The 19,677-nt window shown below is 45.8% G+C and overlaps 1 protein-coding gene and 1 long non-coding RNA gene across 2 annotated transcripts in view; both read right to left on the bottom strand.

Moving 5' to 3' along the window:
• The window catches only part of IL16 (interleukin 16), a 102,689-nt gene extending 87,767 nt beyond the window's left edge, over window positions 1-14,922 (bottom strand). Inside the window, exon 1 of the mRNA XM_063448970.1 lies at window positions 14,584-14,922. Within this exon, the coding sequence (XP_063305040.1) occupies window positions 14,584-14,919 (336 nt within the window). The 5' untranslated portion in view covers window positions 14,920-14,922. The remainder of the gene's footprint in view (window positions 1-14,583) is intronic.
• A 14-nt stretch (window positions 14,923-14,936) lies between these two features.
• LOC134603214 (uncharacterized) overlaps window positions 14,937-19,677 on the bottom strand; it is a 37,176-nt gene continuing 32,435 nt past the window's right edge. Inside the window, exons 2-3 of the long non-coding RNA XR_010090457.1 lie at window positions 16,408-16,465; window positions 14,937-14,968 (exon numbers count right to left, since the gene is read on the bottom strand). This is a non-coding gene — a long non-coding RNA (uncharacterized LOC134603214). The remainder of the gene's footprint in view (window positions 14,969-16,407; window positions 16,466-19,677) is intronic.

Genomic DNA, 19,677 nt, shown 5'->3' with positions numbered 1-19,677 from the left:
CTTTATGCTTATTTGAATGTGGTTTCCACTTTGTTGCTGTTTAAAATCATTTGATTGCCTAATGTCAGAGAATTGAGCAATTAGACTGCAGGGGCATGGCATATACAACAAAAATACTTCATTAACCTAGAGCTATTTTTGTGCTCCCTTAAAGCGGCACTGTCATGCCGAATCACGTTTCTTTTTTAACCCCCCTCCCGCCTCCACTACATCCAATTGACCCCTTAGTCACCCCCAAATGCCCCTAAGCCCCCCACATTACCTATTTATTAATCTTTATTTTCTGCCCCGATCTATATTCAGGGTGCCGCCATCTTTGTGTGGGTAGATGAAGTCCCTGTGGGACACGTCATCTGACCACACTAGACAGACTGTGAGATTCCCGCACATGCCCAGTGAAACAACTGGACATGCGAACGGGAATTTCACCTATTCATTCATTCATCAGACAGACGAATGAATGAATAGAAAAAATCAAACGAACAAACAAACACAGAATATCAGTGTTCGTTTGTTTGTTCGGGTTATTACAAGGAGTGAGCTACCGGCGTGCAGCTCCCTCCTTGTAATATGTAAAGATAGAAGCGTCAGGGAGCTGTGCTCCCCACCACTTCATAAGCCCCCCAGGTCCCCCCCTCACTCTATGGGGGTCAATATGACCCCCATAATAGCATAAGGGAGATTAAAATCTCCCGAATGCCCCTACTCGCTATACCGCGAGTAGGGGCATGTCTACTAAAAAAAATGGTAATTAAAGGGGGGGGACCTACTGTCCTCCCCCCCCCAGCCCCCACCCCTGGGTGGCGGGTGGGGGCCATAATGGTAATGAGGGGGGGGACCTACTGTCCTCCCCCCCGGCCTCCACCCCTGGGCGGTGGGTGGGGGCCCCTAATAAAACAATAAGGGGGGGAACCTACTGTCCTCCCCCTGGCCCCCACCCCTGCGCGGTGGGTGGGGGCCCTAAATAAAGATAGGGGGGGACCTACTGTTCCCCCCCGGCCCCCACCCCTGAGCGGTGGGTGGGGGCCCTAATAAAACAATAAGGGGGGGACCTACTGTCCTCCCCCCTGGCCCCCACCCCTGAGCGGTGGGTGGGGGCCCTAAATAAAGATAGGGGGGACCTACTGTCCTCCCCCCCGGCCCCCACCCCTGCGCGGTGGGTGGGGGCCCTAAATGAAACACACACCCCCCCAGTCAAGGTGACTAGGGGTCCCAAGCCCCTAGTCACTCCACCCCCCACCCAAAACAAACTATCCCCTACCTACCCCCCTCACCCTAAAAATTGTGAGGGGGGAATAAAATAACTAACCTGTAAAAAAAAAAAATTAAACTTACCATTTGACGTCTTCTTTTTTCTAAAATCTTCTTTCTTCAGCCCCCAAAAAGAGCAAATAAAAATCCATCATACCCGTCGAACTACAAATAAAATAAAAAATCAGAGCGCCAAAAAAAAAAACAGACGAAAAAGAAAAAAACCGAGCGCAAAAAAAATAATCCATCTTCACCCATGGAGGGCTCCGCGCAGACTGAGCTCCGCAGAGCTGGGGAATGCTTATAAAGCCTTGCCCCGCCCTGCAATTAGGGTTTAAGCCAATCAGAGCACTGTGATTGGATGGATTTCAAGCCATCCAATCACAGTGCTCTGTGTCACAGAGAGGTCTAAAGTTGGGTTCTTTATGCACCAACTTACCGACAAAGCACTTGAATGGGCAAACCCTATTTGGGAGGCTAATGGACCTATGGTACATGACTTTCACAGTTTCCTTACAGCTTTTCGCAGAACTTTTGATACTATGAAAAGGTCTAAGAATGCCGCAAGAGCATTAATGAGGGTTAAACAGGGTTCTAGGTCTGTGGCTGATTACGCTATACAGTTTCGTACCCTTGCCTCACAGGTCGATTGGACCAACAATGGGTTAACTACTGCCTTCATGGAAGGCTTATCAGACTCTATATTGGATGAGGTAGCAGCTAAGGAGCTTCCTGTTGCCTTAGAGGACCTTATTGACTACCTCATCGATATAGATAATAGGATTTGTGACAGTCTCTATACCAAGAACAGGAATAGATGTTTTGTTACACCTATTCACCCCAGAGTTAATACACCGGAGAGTGTAAAAGTATCTGAAGAGGAACCCATGCAATTAGGGGTTGCCAAACTCTCTGATAATGAAAAATTACATAGGAGAAGGGAGGGACTCTGCCTATATTGTGGTAGGAGAGACCATATGGTAAAGGAGTGTCCTTTGCTCCCGGAAAACTCTCGCACCTAAGACCTTATAAGACCTTATAGGGGACTGGCCTTGGGTGTGATTTCTAAGTCTCCTACATTGCCTCCTAACCGACTGCTTCTCCCTGTTTCTTTACATATGGGAGAGAGTTGTATAGTTGAAAATATATACGCCCTGGTTGACTCTGGGGCAGCTGAGAATTTTATAGACTCTGGTTTTGTAAAGAAAAACAATATTCCCATCAGGGAGAAGGAGATACCCTTGGCCGTTGAGGCCATAGATGGTAGACCATTGATATCTCCAGTTGTTACTCACGAGACTGCACCGCTACACATGTACACAGGGGTTCTACACTATGAAACCATTCGGTTTCAGGTCATCACCTCTCCCTCTTCACAGTTGGTGTTAGGGTATCCATGGTTACGTGCCCACAATCCCATTTTTGACTGGGAGACAGGGCAGATAAAATCATGGAGTGAAGCCTGCCATGAGTCATGTACTATTGAAGTCACGCCTGTGAATTCTATTAATGTTCCTACCATTCCTCCTTTGTCTACGGCTATACCCTCTCAGTATTTATCTTTAAAGACTGTCTTTGATAAAAGAGAGGCTGACAAATTACCGCCTCACAGACCCTACGATTGTGCTATTGACTTGTTGCCTGGCACTATACCTCCCAAGGGCAGGGTGTACCCTCTATCGGTTCAAGAAAACCGTGTCATGGAGGAGTACATTAAAGAATCATTAGACAAGGGATTTATTAGGAGATCCTCTTCTCCGGCTGGAGCGGGGTTCTTCTTTGTATCAAAGAAAGAAGGTGATTTAAGACCTTGCATTGATTATAGAGGTCTTAATAAAATCACCATCAAAAATGCTTACCCTATACCATTAATAACAGAATTGTTGGGGGCGTGGCTTGGAAGCCGAAGAAGATGGCGGCGTAAACCCTGAGCTCCTGACAAGGCACCGCATATTTCCTCGCCTACAGCACCTTATTACCCCGAAAATGGGTAAATCTCACAGGGCATCTAATACCCCCAAACCTGCTGACAACCCCAGAGGCTCCACGCACCCATCCATGCGGCAATTCCTGGTCCCCCCGCCGGACTTAGAATCACAAGCCTCCACAGACTCGGCGGCCTCAGAAGGCCTCCTCCGACCAGCACCGCATACAGCCGACACCCAGCCGGAGTCACAGACAACTGGCCCCGAGACAATGCAGCCGGAATGGCTCGCCATCCTGCACAATCTGCCCACTAAACAAGATCTAAAAGCAGCTAACGACGAACTCCGACACTCTATCACCGCGGAGCTCCAGGCCATGCGAGAAGAATGCAGCGGCCTCCGCCAGAGGGTGTCACATCTCGAAGCGGAATGCGACCACATGGCGTCGGCGCAATCTGCCAACACGGACATCCTAAAGACCAGAACGCTCCAATTACAACAAATCGCAATCCATCTGGAAGACTTAGACAATCGGGGCAGAAGAAATAACATTAGGATTCGAGGGGTGCCGGAGGAACATGATGATACCACCCCGGTATTGCAAACTATCACAGGTATATTCAATACCCTCCTAGGCCGCCCCACAAAGCTTCCCATAGACATGGCCAGGGCCCACAGAGCTCTCAGACCACGGGGCCCAGCTGGGAGCACACCTAGAGACATTATCTGCTGCGTAACCAATTTTCAACTAAAAGAGGACATCCTCCGGAAGGCGCGGGAGGCTGGTAAGGTGCACGTGGAGGGATCGGAGGCGCAACTGTACCCAGACCTCTCGCCCGCCACGCTGGCATACAGACGGGCCTTACGCCCCTTCACAAGGCAACTACAGGCAAACAAGATACGCTACCGCTGGCGTTTTCCGACCGGGCTCCAAGTCCACACACCTAGAGGCCCGCTAGACATCAGAGAGAGAGCAGACCTAGACGAGGTGGCAAAGGAACTCCAAATAACACCGGCACAACTACAATGGCCGGGCCCACTGGCACTATACTCCTTAACACGAGGTCAGGAAAGCCAGGCCGAAGAGAGGCCCACACCGAGAAACACCCGCCAACGAGCGCTAGGCCCACGAGGCCAATAACCAAGAGACACCAAGGCAAAGAACCCCTACTACCGCATAAACATGGCACGAGACACTATAACAAGAGACATTGCATCCCGAAACCACTCAGGTGGGAACCCAACTCTTTTGCAAGAACCGAACTAGCTCACGGAACCTGACCCACGAGACGGCCAAGCTATGGCACATACACTGCCCGGACTTCAACCTACGCTTGCGCATCCAAGACGGACCCCACAAGCCAACCACCATGTTAACAACCCCGCTGGGACAGGGCGATCCACTATGGACATAGCACCCGAGGACTTTGCCCCAACCCCAGTGGACACCCCTGCCTGCCCAAGCTGTGGACTGTCCCGCGTTGCCCGGAGAAACTGCTCCTAGATCAAGCCACAGAACTGATCGCGCTATAGCGCAATAGACTGCCGTAAACACTAATAAACGCAAGTACACAGCCTTAACGGCTATACCAATGTATGGGAGACTTAGAGAGAGGAACGGGTTGGGATACCGGTTACACCAAGGCCACACTAGCTCACTTGAGTGGGGAACGGGGGGCAGTAGTGGGGTGACAGACCGACCCGGGCAACCGCACCCCCAACGGACCTGTGACGACCTACCCAGGAGCAGGCGGGGAGGCAGGGGCCCGGCTCGCTCGGAAACCCCACAGGGAACACACACACAGGACCACACGCCTGCACTCCACCTATATCTGACCGCGACAAAGGGACAGAGGGCAATATACAAGCGGGCTGGGGAGACACGTATAGACTAACCACCCTCCCACCAAGCTGCAACACCACAGACATAGCGGGAAGCGAAGACTAGACACAATAACAACATACCACGGTCACAGAACCGCTATCGGAAAGCGGAGCGTAACTCCTGACCACCGACCACGACACACATAGACACAGGGGACTTTGCCAATCCGTGATGCCGATTGGAGATAAAAGGTTGCATTAGGCAAGTTGATAATTGTCGTATGTTGATAGAAATGCAATGTTGTATGTATGTTAAAATTGCTCGGCGGATGCCCTGTCACCATGCATGATACACCTAAACAGAGGGTACTGATACCGCCTATGTGTCTCATCAATTGGGGACTACAAGTTATTCTTAGTAAATTGTTACTTGTTAGAAGATATATGCTAAGCAATGTTAAACGAGTTAAATGCTATAAATGTTATAAATGTTATACAGATGCTCAGACGTCCTAGGCGAGGACACACCAAACCCGACCTAACACCAGACCGAGCCTTGAAGGGAAGACCCAGGGGACTGTCGTGACTGGACCATCCAGACCCGAAAGTAACGACAGGACAGGTAACCCAGGACTGATGGCCTAGGGAAACCACGACCCGCTGAGAGACTTCAGCCTTCCTCCTACTACCCCAAGGGACTGGCGACGTGCCCAAGTGACCGAGACCCAGAGCCGGAACCAGGCTCACACCTCGGATCCACTTGTTCGCCTACACCCTACCGCCACTGAGCGAAGTACCCCCCCCCCCTCCCCCACTGACCCCACCCCCCCCCCACCCCACGCACAGTTCAGACCGCGACAACCCGCAACCCACACTGACTGACCGGACCGACGACTCACGGACAGAAAGGCATGTCACTCACGCCAGCCGATCTCAAAATCCTATCCATAAATGCCAGAGGGCTAAACAAGCCCGAAAAGAGATCAACAGCACTCAAAGAATTCCACACCTCTAGGGCCTCCATAGTCTACATACAGGAAACTCACTTTAGGGAAGGGGCGAGACCTAAACTACAAGATCACCGATACCCCATGGGCTATTTCAGTAACTATCACGGCAGCAAAACAAGGGGGGTAGCGATCCTACTCCACAAAGGTCTCCCCTTCCAAGAAAAGGAGATTAGGACCGACCCAGAAGGAAGGTTCGTCTTCCTGAAAGGCACGATAGCGGGACAAACCTACACTCTAGCTAACGTCTACGCCCCGAATAGGAGACACCATCAGTTCCTTGCGAAAATCCTACGCACACTCACAAAATTTGCCGAAGGCATACTGATCCTGGGAGGCGACTTCAACTTAGCCCTTGACCCGAGATGGGACACGTCATCGGGAACCTCGCACATACCAACACAACAACTGACAGCACTCAGATCACAGCTCACCAAACACAAACTGGTAGACTGCTGGAGGGCCTACCACCCGGATGAGAGGGACTACACCTTCCATTCCCACCCACACAACTCATACACTAGAATAGATTACTTTTTCATGCAGCAATACCACCTCCCACTCACCAAACACGCTGAAATAGGCACGGCGACATGGTCCGATCACGCCCCAATCACACTCACGATGACATCACCCCTATTTAGACCCAAGGAAGCCAGGTGGCGCCTGAACGAACACCTCCTCACGGTTCCAGACATCAAGTCAGACATTGGGAAAGTCCTGCGAGAATATTTCACCCTCAACGTGCCGTCCCAAACGACCCCCACGATCACCTGGGAAGCCCATAAAAGCGTAGTAAGGGGCCACTTCATTCAGAAAAGCGCCCACCTTAAAAAACAAAGAGAGGCCACCATGACATCGATACTAACAGACATACACAAGCTGGACACCCTAAATAAAAACAACCAGACGGACGAACAGCTAAGCGACCTACTCGCACTACGCAGGGAACTGTCCACACTACTACAAGCGAAGCACCATAGGGACGCGAGACGCCACAAACTGTTCTTCTCCCTACACGGTAACAAAAGCAGCAGGCTTCTGGCCCGCATGCTGACAAAACGCAGACAATTGACCTACATAGACCGAATTAGAGATACCAATGACACGCTCCAACGCCACCCCTCAAAGATCCAAGAAGCGATAAGAGCTTACTATGCGAAGCTCTATACGCTCCCGAGACCACAGACACAACCAGCACACAAACGCCTCCTGGACACCATAAACGAATACTTAGACACACACACGCTACCCACACTAGATAAGACTACAGCGGACCACCTAGACGACGAAATCACCCCAGAGGAACTGTCCATGGCTGTTAAACAGACAAAACCAGGTAGAAGCCCGGGCCCAGATGGCCTACCCTTATGCTACTACAAGACATTTGCAGAAATACTGTACACCCCTCTCCTAGACACGTTCAACGCAATAAAAGGGGGACACCAGTTTACCAAACAATCCTTAGAGGCACATATCACCATCATCCCCAAAGAAGGGAAAGACAGCGAACACTGCAGTAATTATCGACCCATCTCGCTCATAAACAGCGATCTGAAACTACTGGCCAAAATATTGGCTACTAGATTACAAACCCACATACCCATACTGGTACATCCGGACCAAGTGGGGTTTGTGGGGGGGAGAGAAGCCCGAGATAACACCATCCGCACCCTCTCCCTGATACACGCCCACAATCGGCGACCGGAGGGCCTTCTCCTGCTGTCTACGGACGCGGAGAAGGCCTTCGACAGAGTGAACTGGACCTACCTCTTCCAAACCCTCACACGCACAGGACTAGGCCCGGGCATTATGGGGTGGATAAGAGCGCTATACACGCAACCGTCGGCCCGAGTAGTGGTCAATGGAGCACTAACAGCACCTTTTGACATACACAATGGCACCCGCCAGGGCTGCCCCCTATCGCCAATGCTCTTTGTCCTCGCCCTCGAGCCGTTCTTGGTAGCCATCAGAAACAACCCGGACATTAGCGGAATACCCTTAGGAAAAACACACCACAAAATAGCCGCATATGCCGACGACCTACTATTCTATGTAACCAATCCCGAAATAACACTCCCTAATATCCTTAAGGCCTTCCAAGAATTTGGCAGAATCTCCAACCTAAAGATTAATCTTACAAAATCCTCAATACTAAACATTTCAGTACCCTCACAGAGGGAACGGCCACTACGCCAACACTTTACACTACAATGGGCGAACCAAAAGATCAAATATTTAGGAATCTGGTTAACGCGAACTAGCGGGGACATGTACAGGGAAAACTTTATCCCTATCCACACTAAATTCCGGGAGGAAATGCGAGAATGGGCATACCCACATATCTCATGGTTGGGGAGAATTCAGGTAGTCAAGATGAACTTCCTCCCCCGGCTACTATACTTATTTCAGACCATCCCCATGATAGTCCCACGCGCATTCTTCGCATCACTGCGGACAGCCGTGGGTCAATATGTATGGAATGGTAAAAGACCCAGACTCAAACATACACTTTTGACACAGCCCAAGAACAAAGGGGGACTAGCCCTACCAGACTTCTTCCTCTATTACAAGGCATGCCACCTCCTACGGATCATTGAGTGGACTAAAACTGGGACACGAAAGCTGTGGAAGCAGGTAGAGACACACATGATAGGGACTCCCGTCGAGGCCCTACCGTGGCTACCCCCAAGACCACAGACGAAAGGGACGGAAGACCCCACATACACAAGAGCCACTCTCCAGGAATGGCATCGCGCCAAAGGTAGGCACAGCCTAACGACATACCCATCACCCCTACTCCCACTGACACACAACCCAGCTTTCCCCCCAGGAGCGGACCCGAAAGCATTTCGACCGCAGATCCAGGACCCCACACCTAGACTCCGACATGTTTACTCAGCCAGGGGCCTCAGCTCACTCAACGAACTGAGAGCGACCACGGAACACACACTCCTTATGCGCCTGAAACACAGACAAATACAGAGCTATATAGCCACTCTCCCACAAGGGGAGATACTAACGCGCCCCCTCACAGCCTTCGAAGAAATCAGCCTAAACCCAGACCCAATAGCCCATGGGGTATCTGTCATCTATACTATGCTCCTGACACAAACACCAGTGACACAACCGAACTTCAAAGGGAAATGGGAACATGATCTAAACCGCACCTTTACCGAGACTGAATGGGAAAAAATCTGCTATTTGACACACCACTGCTCCACCTACAGCAGAACGCAAGAGACGGCATATAAGCTACTGACTAGATGGTACCGCACCCCAACGACACTAAACGCTATAACACCAGATCAATCCCCATTATGTTGGAGATGTGGTAGGGCAAGGGGTACACTGCTACATATTTGGTGGGAGTGTGACAAAATAACCCCGTTCTGGCAGGGCATACATGCCATGACGAAACAATTTTCCGACAACCCCCCCCCCATGAACCCGGCTGAAATGCTACTACACCACACTAGAGTACCCCAATCCAAATACAAAAAAGCAATGACTATACGCATCCTCAACACGGCCAAAGCAATCATCCCACAATACTGGAAAACACCAGTGACACCATCACTAGAGGTATGGTTCACACAAATGGAAGAACTGAGGTCCCAGGAAGACCTCTATCACTCAGCCAAAGACACGCACCAATCATATCTCAACACTTGGACCCACTGGCTATTGTCGACAGCAACTCCGGACTTTAGAGACCGGCTGAGACACTAGTGAAACTAGGAGAGAAAGGGACAGACGCCTACCGACGACCTGACGGCAGACAGACAACGGACGACCCGACGACCTAAACCCTCCCCCTCCCCTCCCCTTCCCCCCCCCCCTCAAGCCCCTGAAGGGACCACAACCAGAGAAGTAAGGACGTACCGCACGCAGAAGGCCAGCTAACGGACCACCCTAAGTCAACTACTGACATGGGTATCGCACCTACCGACGCACAAGGCATAGTAGGGCCACAAACCAGTACACAGATAGAACTAGACATACAGAAACCCTACTACAAGGGAGACAGGGAACCCAACACAAGACCGTAAGGAAATACCTGAACTACATCACTCCTTCCCCCCCCTCCCCCACACAGTAACCAGACAATCGGATAAGAGCATCAAAAGGATCTGCGAATCCATTTCAACAGGGGGCCTGCGAGCCCGCGTATCGACTATATGTATTAACGTTGACAACTTTACAACCGGTTGCCACAAGGCACGGTACCTACTTACTAATAAGACATGCCTGTATTCGGAGACCTGCGAGTCCCACATTGTTACCTTTTGCTACTTTCTAAAATTGTAATACCACTTCATATTATTGAAATACCAATAAAAATATATTTACAAAAAAAAATAACAGAATTGTTTGACAGGCTCAAACATGCTACGGTATTCACCAAATTAGATCTTAGAGGAGCATACAATTTGATACGTATAAAAAAGGACCACGAATGGAAGACAGCCTTTAACACTAGGTCAGGTCATTATGAGTATACCGTCATGCCATTTGGGCTTTGCAATGCCCCAGCAGTATTCCAAGAATTTATTAATGATGTCTTAAGGGACTTTATTCACTCATTTGTTATTGTGTACTTGGATGACATTTTAATATATTCTACTGACTTACACACTCATCACAGACATGTTACGACAGTTCTGAAGACCCTTCTTGCTAATGGTCTTTATTGCAAACTAGAAAAATGTCTATTCGACCAATCCGAGGTCCAGTTTTTAGGGTATTTGATTTCCGCTAAGGGTTTTCGGATGGATCCCCAGAAGCTCGCTGCGGTCATAGAATGGCCTCTGCCGCAAGGTCTGAAAGCCATCCAGCGTTTTCTGGGTTTCTCTAATTATTATAGACGTTTTATCAAAGGTTTTTCGTCTATCGTAGCACCTATTACTCATATGACTAAAAAGGATGGCAATACACGTGCCTGGTCTACCGAGGCACTTCAGGCTTTTGACTTTCTTAAGACTACGTTCGCCTCTGCACCTATTTTACAGCATCCTGTCCCCTCATTGCCATATATACTCGAGGTTGATGCTTCCGATATAGGGGTAGGTGCTGTCTTATCCCAAAGAGAGTCTCCTGACAAGCCATTGCATCCTTGTGGCTTCTTTTCTAAACAAATGTCCAAAGCAGAAAGGAATTATGATGTGGGTAATCGCAAACTCCTTGCTATCATTTTAGCACTCAAAGAATGGAGACATTTGTTAGAGGGCACTAAGGACCCTATCCTCATATTTACGGATCATAAGAACCTATCCTACCTTAGCGAAGCTAAAAGATTGTCTTCAAGGCAGGCTAGGTGGTCACTGTTCTTGTCTCATTTTAATTATATAATCACCTATAGGCCAGGTGATCGGAACACTAAAGCGGACGCTCTGTCCAGACAATTCGAGACTATTGACAAACAAGAGATTGATGTCACTCCTGTCATTCCCCCAGACAGGATAATAGCAACTACTATATTGTCTATTTCCTTGTCCCTCTTGCAGGCCATACAAGCGAAACAAAGCATGGCACCTAGCGAGAGGCCTAATGATAAATTGTTCGTTGACGTTCCCGAGAGACGGGATATTTTGTCACTGTATCACGATACTAAGACTGCTGGACATCCTGGTATTTCCAAAACGGTGTCAGCCGTTTCTCGGTATTTCTGGTGGGATACCTTACGTAAGGATGTTACTGACTATATAAATGCTTGTACTACTTGTGCATGTATGAAATCCTCTCGTAGAGTTCCTTGTGGGCTGTTGCATCCGTTACCCGTTCCCGAGAGACCTTGGTCTAATCTATCAATGGATTTTATTGTTGAATTACCCCCTTCGAATGGTAACACAGTCATCCTAATGATAGTAGATCGGTTTTCCAAAATGGCTCACTTTGTGTCTCTTCGCAAGTTGCCCACTTCCAAGGAACTGGCTCTTATCTTCGCTAGAGAAGTGTTTCGATTACATGGTATTCCCTTATCTATTGTATCCGATAGGGGTAGCCAATTTATTTCCAGGTTCTGGAAAGCCTTTTGTTCGGAAATGGGTATTTCTCTCTCATTTTCTTCCGCTTACCATCCCCAGTCTAATGGAGCTGCTGAACGTGCCAACCAGTCTCTGGAGCAGTACCTCCGTTGTTTTGTGTCTCACCATCAGGACAATTGGTCTGACCTGCTTCCTTGGGCTGAATTTGCTCGGAATAACGCCACTCATGATTCTTCCGGCAAAAGCCCTTTTTTACGTTGTCTATGGCCAGCATCCCGTGGTTCTTCCGGCTGCATTCTCCTCACAGGGCATACCAGTTCTGGATGAGCATTTGGCTGGTTTGCGTAATACTTGGGAGCAGGTTCAGCGTTCTTTGGTGGACTCTGCTGCCCGCCAGAAGGCTCAGGCTGACAATCATCGCAGAGCGGCTCCTTCCTATGTTGTGGGGGACAGGGTTTTGCTTTCCACACGGAATATTCGCCTCCGGGTGCCTTCTATGAAATTGGCTCCCCGCTTCATTGGTCCTTATCGCATTATACATAAGGTTAATCCTGTTTCTTATGCCTTGGGTCTGCCTAAGAATCTGCGTATACCTAATGTATTTCACACCTCGTTGTTGAAGCCTTACGTACGCAACCGCTATACCCGGCATACTCCCCCTCCCCCTCCTGTCTCTGTGGAGGGTCATGAGGAGTTCGAAGTGTCTGCTGTTATTGACTCTCGTTTCCTTAGGGGTCGGCTTCAGTACTTGGTACATTGGAAGGGTTATGGGCCTGAGGAGCGCAGTTGGATTTCTGCGGATGCTGTTCATGCTCCCCGCCTTGTACGTTCTTTCCATTCGCTTTTTCCTGCCAGGCCTGGTCCTGCCCGCCCGGAGGGCGTGTCCTCAGGGGGGGTACTGTAGCGGTACTTACCTTATCCGGGGGCCGGCCGCGGTCCTCTCTTCAAGCCGCGCGCGGTCCTGCGGCTGCACGAGCCGCGCGCGGCTCATCCGACTCTCCTAACAGGAAGACGGGCAGTGACCGCGAGATGCGGTCACGTGTCCCGCTTGCAGCTAAGAGCGCGCCGCGAGTCTTGGGCGCGCTCTTAAAGAGACAGTGGGAGCCTAAATTGCAAAAAGGCTCCCATTGGCTCCTGTCATGCCAATCACCCCATACACTTACCTGTTGGGGGTGTGGAAGTGACAGGAGCCAATCACATTAGTTTGAAGGCTACTTATACTCACCCTTTTCCCTTAGTTCCTTGCCCTATCGTGGTTTCTGCTACAGTTCCCTTTAGTGCTTGTCGTGTTCAGTTGTGTTTCTCCGTATTTGACCTTGGCTTTGTATTCTGACTTCGTTTTCGCTTTATCCTTGTCTGTACTGTTTGCCGGCTTGTTGATTCCTGTGTACCAGACCCCGGCTAGTTTTCGTTTACGCTGTCTCTTTGTGCCCTTGACCTCGGATCGTTCCTGACTCTGTCTTCTCCTATTACGTCGAGTCCGGCCACTCTAAGGTCCGGTAGACGTATCTCTCCTCTGTGCTGTCTTCTGTTTGGCTGGATCCTGCGTGTAGGGGTATATACTCGTTACAATCTTCTTTCTTCCAGTCTAAACGCATGACCTCGTGTCCTATGTAAAGTCCAGTTTGTGAATAGATTTCCACACAATGGTTTGTATTGGCCCCGAATATATTTGTATAATGTTATCATATTCCCTCTCAGGCGACGTTTTTCTAAACTAAATAGGTTTAAATTAGTTAACCTTTCTTCATAGCTGATATGTTCCATTCCTTTTATTAATTTTGTAGCCCGCCTCTGCACTTTTTTCTATTGCCATAATATCCTTCTTTAGAACAGGTGCCCAAAATTTCACAGCATATTCAATATGTGGTCTTACCAGTCATTTATAAAGAGGCAAAATTATATTCTCGTCCCGAGAATAAATGCCCTTTTCATGCATGACAATACCTTACTGGCCTTGGCCACTGCTGATTGACATTGCATATTGTTGCATAGTTTGTTGTCTATAACAATTCCCAAGTCCTTTTTGTGTGTTGGTATCCCTAATTCGCTTCCATTAAGGGTATACGTTGCTTGTGTATTCTTTATGCCGAAGTGCATAACTTTGCATTTTTCAACATTACATTTCATCTGCCATTTGAGTGCCCAGTCCCCCAGTCCCTCTGCAGCAAAGTAATATCTTGCTCACGTTGTATTATTTTACAGAGTTTTGTGCCATCTGCAAACACTGAAACATGACTTTCAATGCAAGTAGTATGATAGAATGTTTTCACACACATTTACAATTCAAGGTTTGACCCTGGATGTGTTAACTGTGTTCAGTACAGCAGCCTTATGATCAGTAAAATTGTCAACACTTTACAACAACCAATTTCACTTTTTTGGAAAACTATACCATAAGAAATTTGCCCCATTTTCAATGACTTACAAGTGTAAACTTGGACTTGTGTTCATGTGTGTAAAAATAAGTACATTTATGCTATCTGTTTGAATTAATCCAGAGACAAAGACATTTCAAAGAATTCACTCATTCTTATATTGTTGTAAAAAATTCAAGCCCATACTAATTCCATTTACCTTATGGTTTACTGATGGTTTACTGGGAGTTCTATCAGTTGAAGCAGATTTTGACAGAATGATCTTCCGGATCATGGGATCTGGAATTGAGATAGAATTTTGGATCGGATCAGCTGCTAGTGACTCAGACGCATGTATGCTGGATTGTGGTATCTCTGTTATTTCAGTGTATTTCTCCTCCAGGCTTGACCCATCATCACTGTTCTTAGCGTTGCAGAGAATTAGAGACTTGGAGATGGAGCGAAAGTTTTTTGTCTTTTTATTTTTTTTCCCAGTACTGTTCTGTCGCTCCATTCTAAGAGAGGAGTTAAAGATACTTCCTCTCTCGTGATCATGTTTACTAGGCATGTCAGCTTTTTATTATTTTTATAATGTTTTCAAGTTGGGATCATGTTTGCTGAAAATAAGATTAGAAAATAAATATATTACAATAAAACCCTGATTTAACCCTGCACCATCCATATGTGTATGCAATTATTTGTGTTGTTGTTTTTTTATATATAGCCATTTGTATGACATTAAATCACCTTTCTTCAACATACAATAAAACTCAAATTTCCAACCCTCACCAATAAAATTGTAGCATAAACAGTGCTGAAATGAACAGTACTAAAATAACATGACAATAATTTAGTTACCATCTTAGTGCCCATTAAGTTGAAATTGGCAAAGTGGTTTATGATGTCTCCATAACTCCTTGATGTCATTATTTTCCCATAATACACAGTCCATTGGTATGTATCATGTGTGTTTATATATTTATATATGTACCTCCCTAATACACAAATATGTCCCATTGAGGGCCCTGCGCTCTGCCGAAGACCTACGCCTATCCTTTTTCCGTACTCTCACATCTGATGCTCGCCTCCAAGACTTCTCCAGGGCTGCACCTTTTCTGTAGAACTCCCTTCCCTTCTTCGATAGACTTTCACCCAGTCTCCACTCCTTTAAAAAATCTTTGAAAACACACTTCTTTAGGAAAGCATATAATTTAAACTGTTAGCAGGTTTTCACCCCTCCCCCCCCATGACTCCTCTCCTGCAACTGTCAAAACTAACCTAAGCTCCCAGTGATTATTTTTCTAGCAACCTATTTCATTACCCCTACTTATACCCTTTGTGTCACTATACCCCACTCTCTCTAGCATGTAAGCTTATTGAGCAGGCCCCTTAACCCCTCTGTTCCTGTGCGTCCATTTGTCTGGTTACAATTACGTGTCTGTTAGTCCACCCATTGTACAGTGCTACGGAATTTGCTGGCGCTATATAAATAATACAATAAAAATAAAATAATAATAAAAAATATATATATATAATTCAAAGTGTAGAAATGTAGAAATATTTATTCCACTGGGAAGAAAGGTGGATACATGGTCTAACCTTCCAGCAGAAGTAGTAGAAGTTAATAAAGTAGGGATATTTAAGCTAAAAAGTTAGCAAATAAAGAAGCGAGGTTGACGAAAGGAAAAAAAAAACACTGCTGGAGAATTAAAGGGCAAAAGTTCTGATGCAGAAGAGTGGAAGAAGAAGAAAAAAATGAAGAGGGATAGACATATAAGGAGGTAATGACAAAAAGAAAATTGAAAATCCATGTAGAAAACCCATGTGAAAGGTGTTACTTATACAGAGGGTGACAAGGAAGGGAACAATGATACATTTTGTTTAATTTACTTAATTTACTACATTACAAAAAAAAAAAATCAGTGTGATGTTTTGTGTCATACTCTGTCAGATACATTCTTGCACATATATGCCTGGCGTGTCCTGTGACACATTGCTATGGTTTGTCACCTCGTATGTGCTTACAAATAAAATGTATCTGAATGTAAGAACTTACCTCTGGCATGCTCCAGTAGCCTTGCACAGGTCTGTCATAATGTATCTTTCTGATTATCCTGCCAAAAGGTAAAAAAAAAAACTAAATTATTATGAACAAATACAAAATCTTCCAAATAAAACTATATATATAAAAAAAAAAAAAACTAGATACAAAGTTAATGTTGAATGCACCCAAAACATTGCTCTTGGAACTGGCATTCCATGAGTGCAAATTGTTTTGCAAAGGGGGTTTTAAGGGGAAAAAAACAGAAAATCAGTATTACTCACACATTTATTAAATAAACCCATAGTTTCATGTTAATAACACCCTCACAGAATCCAAAGTAATACACTTTAGTCTTTTTTTACATTTGTTTTTGTTTTTTAAAATCAAACCTTTTTTTAAGCAGCCCTACAGCTTCTATCCCCCCACTTTATCCCTCCACTACCTATTTCCCACCACAGCCCCTGTCCTCCCACTACTGCCCCTATCCCCCACTACAGGCTTCATCCCCTCCACCACAGCCCCTACCCTTGCAATACTGCTCCTATCTCCCCACTACAGGCCGTATCCCCTCCACCACAGCTCCTACCCCCTAAACAGCACCTGTCCACCTCCCACCACAGCACCTTTACCCCACTACTGGCTCTGTATGCCCACCACTATCCACACACCACAACATCTATCCACCTACCAAAGCCCCTATCCACCAGACATTGTTTTAGAATTTAAGAAAGAAGATAAACTCATTATTTAATACAGTGCTGTCCTTATCTCACCATGGCAACTGCTTTGCCCCTATTAGATTTTCAGTGGAGATGATCCAATACAATGCTTCTCAAAGAGAATGCTTCTCACAGAGATGCATTATTCTAATACTTCACTAGGAAAATAAATACCAGTATTCTGCATCGTTCATCATGCTGTCATGATGGTTTCAGCACCTGGTCAGATATATATCACTGAAAAATTTAATGTACTTTTTCCAATCCATGCCATTGTAAGTGTAATGATAAATTAAGCTAAATCTATTTTTGATGGGTAGTGGCATTTTAACATCTGAAGTTGTCATTTCTGTAGTCGGAATGTTTTTCTGTCTGCTACCATGGTGCCAGGTTAATGTTCTTTCCAAATGGAAATGCACTACACCCAGTAACTGAGTTCTGTGCAAGCTAATGGGAAATGTGTCTGTTAGAAATAATATTGGATGCATCTTTTTTCCAATCATTTTAACAAGGTCATTTTCTTTTTAGCAGTGATGGTAACGTAAAAAATAGAACCATTTATTTTTTATTGTTTTGCATGTCAGTTGTGATCTCAGGTTTGTAACATGATTCAGATATTCTACAAGTTAAACACGTAATTGGCTATGTTTGTTAGTAGAGTAACTATGAAGAGTAACTATGTCCCTTGTTGGTAGACATGTAAAGGCTTTTTAAAAATAGTTACTTAGTAACACACTAATATAGGTGTACACAGTATACAAATAAGATAAATTGGCGCAAGATTCAAACTGATAGACAAAAAAATATTATATAATAATACAATAAAATAAGCAGCACCAGCAATGTACCCTGGTAAAATGGTACCACGTAATACAAAAAAGAGAAAAGTGCTAGTGCGCTGAGAAATATGTATAGAGACACCTCTAAAATCATCCAGTGACTCTCCAAATGTAAAATAGTGATTTAAACAGAGACCCAAAGACAAGTATGTGCACCCAAATCACTGACATAAATATACTTATAGCCTTATAGCCTGTCAATGTTGGTAGCTGGGTACTGTAATCAGGGAGACAAAAACAGGGAGGGGGGACAATAGGAGGTACTCCTAGTGCATTAAAGTAAAAATATACACATAAAACATATATATATAAAATCCCTATAGGTAAAAAACTCACAAATGTGGAGTGGTATAAGCCCCACTCACGGCTATCATGCCCAGGGAGGATCAGCCCCTTGGGTACGTGGGATCCACAGAAAAGCTCTTTGTAACCACTGTTGTAGACGCAAAAATTTATTGGTTTAAAATGAATTCCAAGCAATAAAACATAAAAATGGGTCAGTCCAACCGCAAGCTCACCACACCAAATCGATCTGTAACAGGGATAGATGTAAAACGTAAGTCTTTACTCCTGTTTGCTCCTGTTTCGAGGTGCCTCTCGCCGGTGGATGTTTCCCAAACACTTCCGTGTGCGTCAATGCCGTGGTCACGTGACGCGTTTCGCCCCGCCTCTCGGGGCTTTCTCAAACGAGCAATATTCTCCTCCCACAAAAGTACGAAATTTATATCGGATGTCCTCAGGCCGTGATCCAATCGGCCACTAAGTCTCTCAGTGTTCAATTAAAGTTCAATATCCTTCCATTATGGGACATCCGATATACTCTTAAAATACTAAAAGATTATTTCCAAAGCACATATTAAAACACTTACTATTAGCCAATATAGGGCATAATCCTACATCATACAAATACAACCATTGCACATAAAAACTTCTCTGCCTCTTAAAAACACAATTATAGCAGCAATACCATATTTGAACAAAAGGGGTTGATCTCCTAAACGAAAAAAAAAAAAAAAAAAAAAAAAAAATTTGAAAAAAATAAATCTGCACATCCTATACAGGTATGAAAAAAAGGGATATCCTCAGAAAATAACCTTCATATTTAAATTTATCTATATAATGTAGACCCCTACCTAGAACATACAGACAAAAGTAAAAAATATATAAATATCCATATAAATACAAATAAAACTTCCTTTCTTGAGTATAAAAATCTTTAGGAAAAGGGGGGACCTCTATAAAAAATTACATAACTCAAAATCCTTATTAAGACCGGACGGGGATAAAGTGTCAAGTAAAAAGATCCAGCGCATCTCCTCCTGTCCGATCTTACGAATAAAATCCCCTCCCCTCCAATCTCTGAACACCCGTTTGATCCCCACAAATTCCAGTCCACTGGGATCCTGATTATGCATATTTTTAAAATGTTCAGAGACACTATGGCACTCCAGCCCTCTTTTGATGTTATATATGTGTTCCCTTATACGAACATGGAGAGGACGTGTAGTCCTCCCCACATACTGTAGGTGACACGGGCATTGGAGGAGATATATCACATTATTAGAGTGACAGCTGATATGTTCTCTAATGTCAAATTCTTTATTGTTCCTTCCTGATTTGAACATTAAATCTGTCTTAATATCTCCCTTATTAATAGTTCTGCATGCGTAGCACATCTTGCACTTATAAAAACCTTTCGATTCCCCTAAAAACATACCAGGTGG

Source organism: Pelobates fuscus, chromosome 3 (genome assembly GCF_036172605.1).
Source record: "Pelobates fuscus isolate aPelFus1 chromosome 3, aPelFus1.pri, whole genome shotgun sequence".
Classification (NCBI taxonomy): Eukaryota; Metazoa; Chordata; class Amphibia; order Anura; family Pelobatidae; genus Pelobates; species Pelobates fuscus.
Note: the sequence above shows the minus strand (reverse complement) of the source record. Positions and strands in the feature narration are given on the sequence as shown.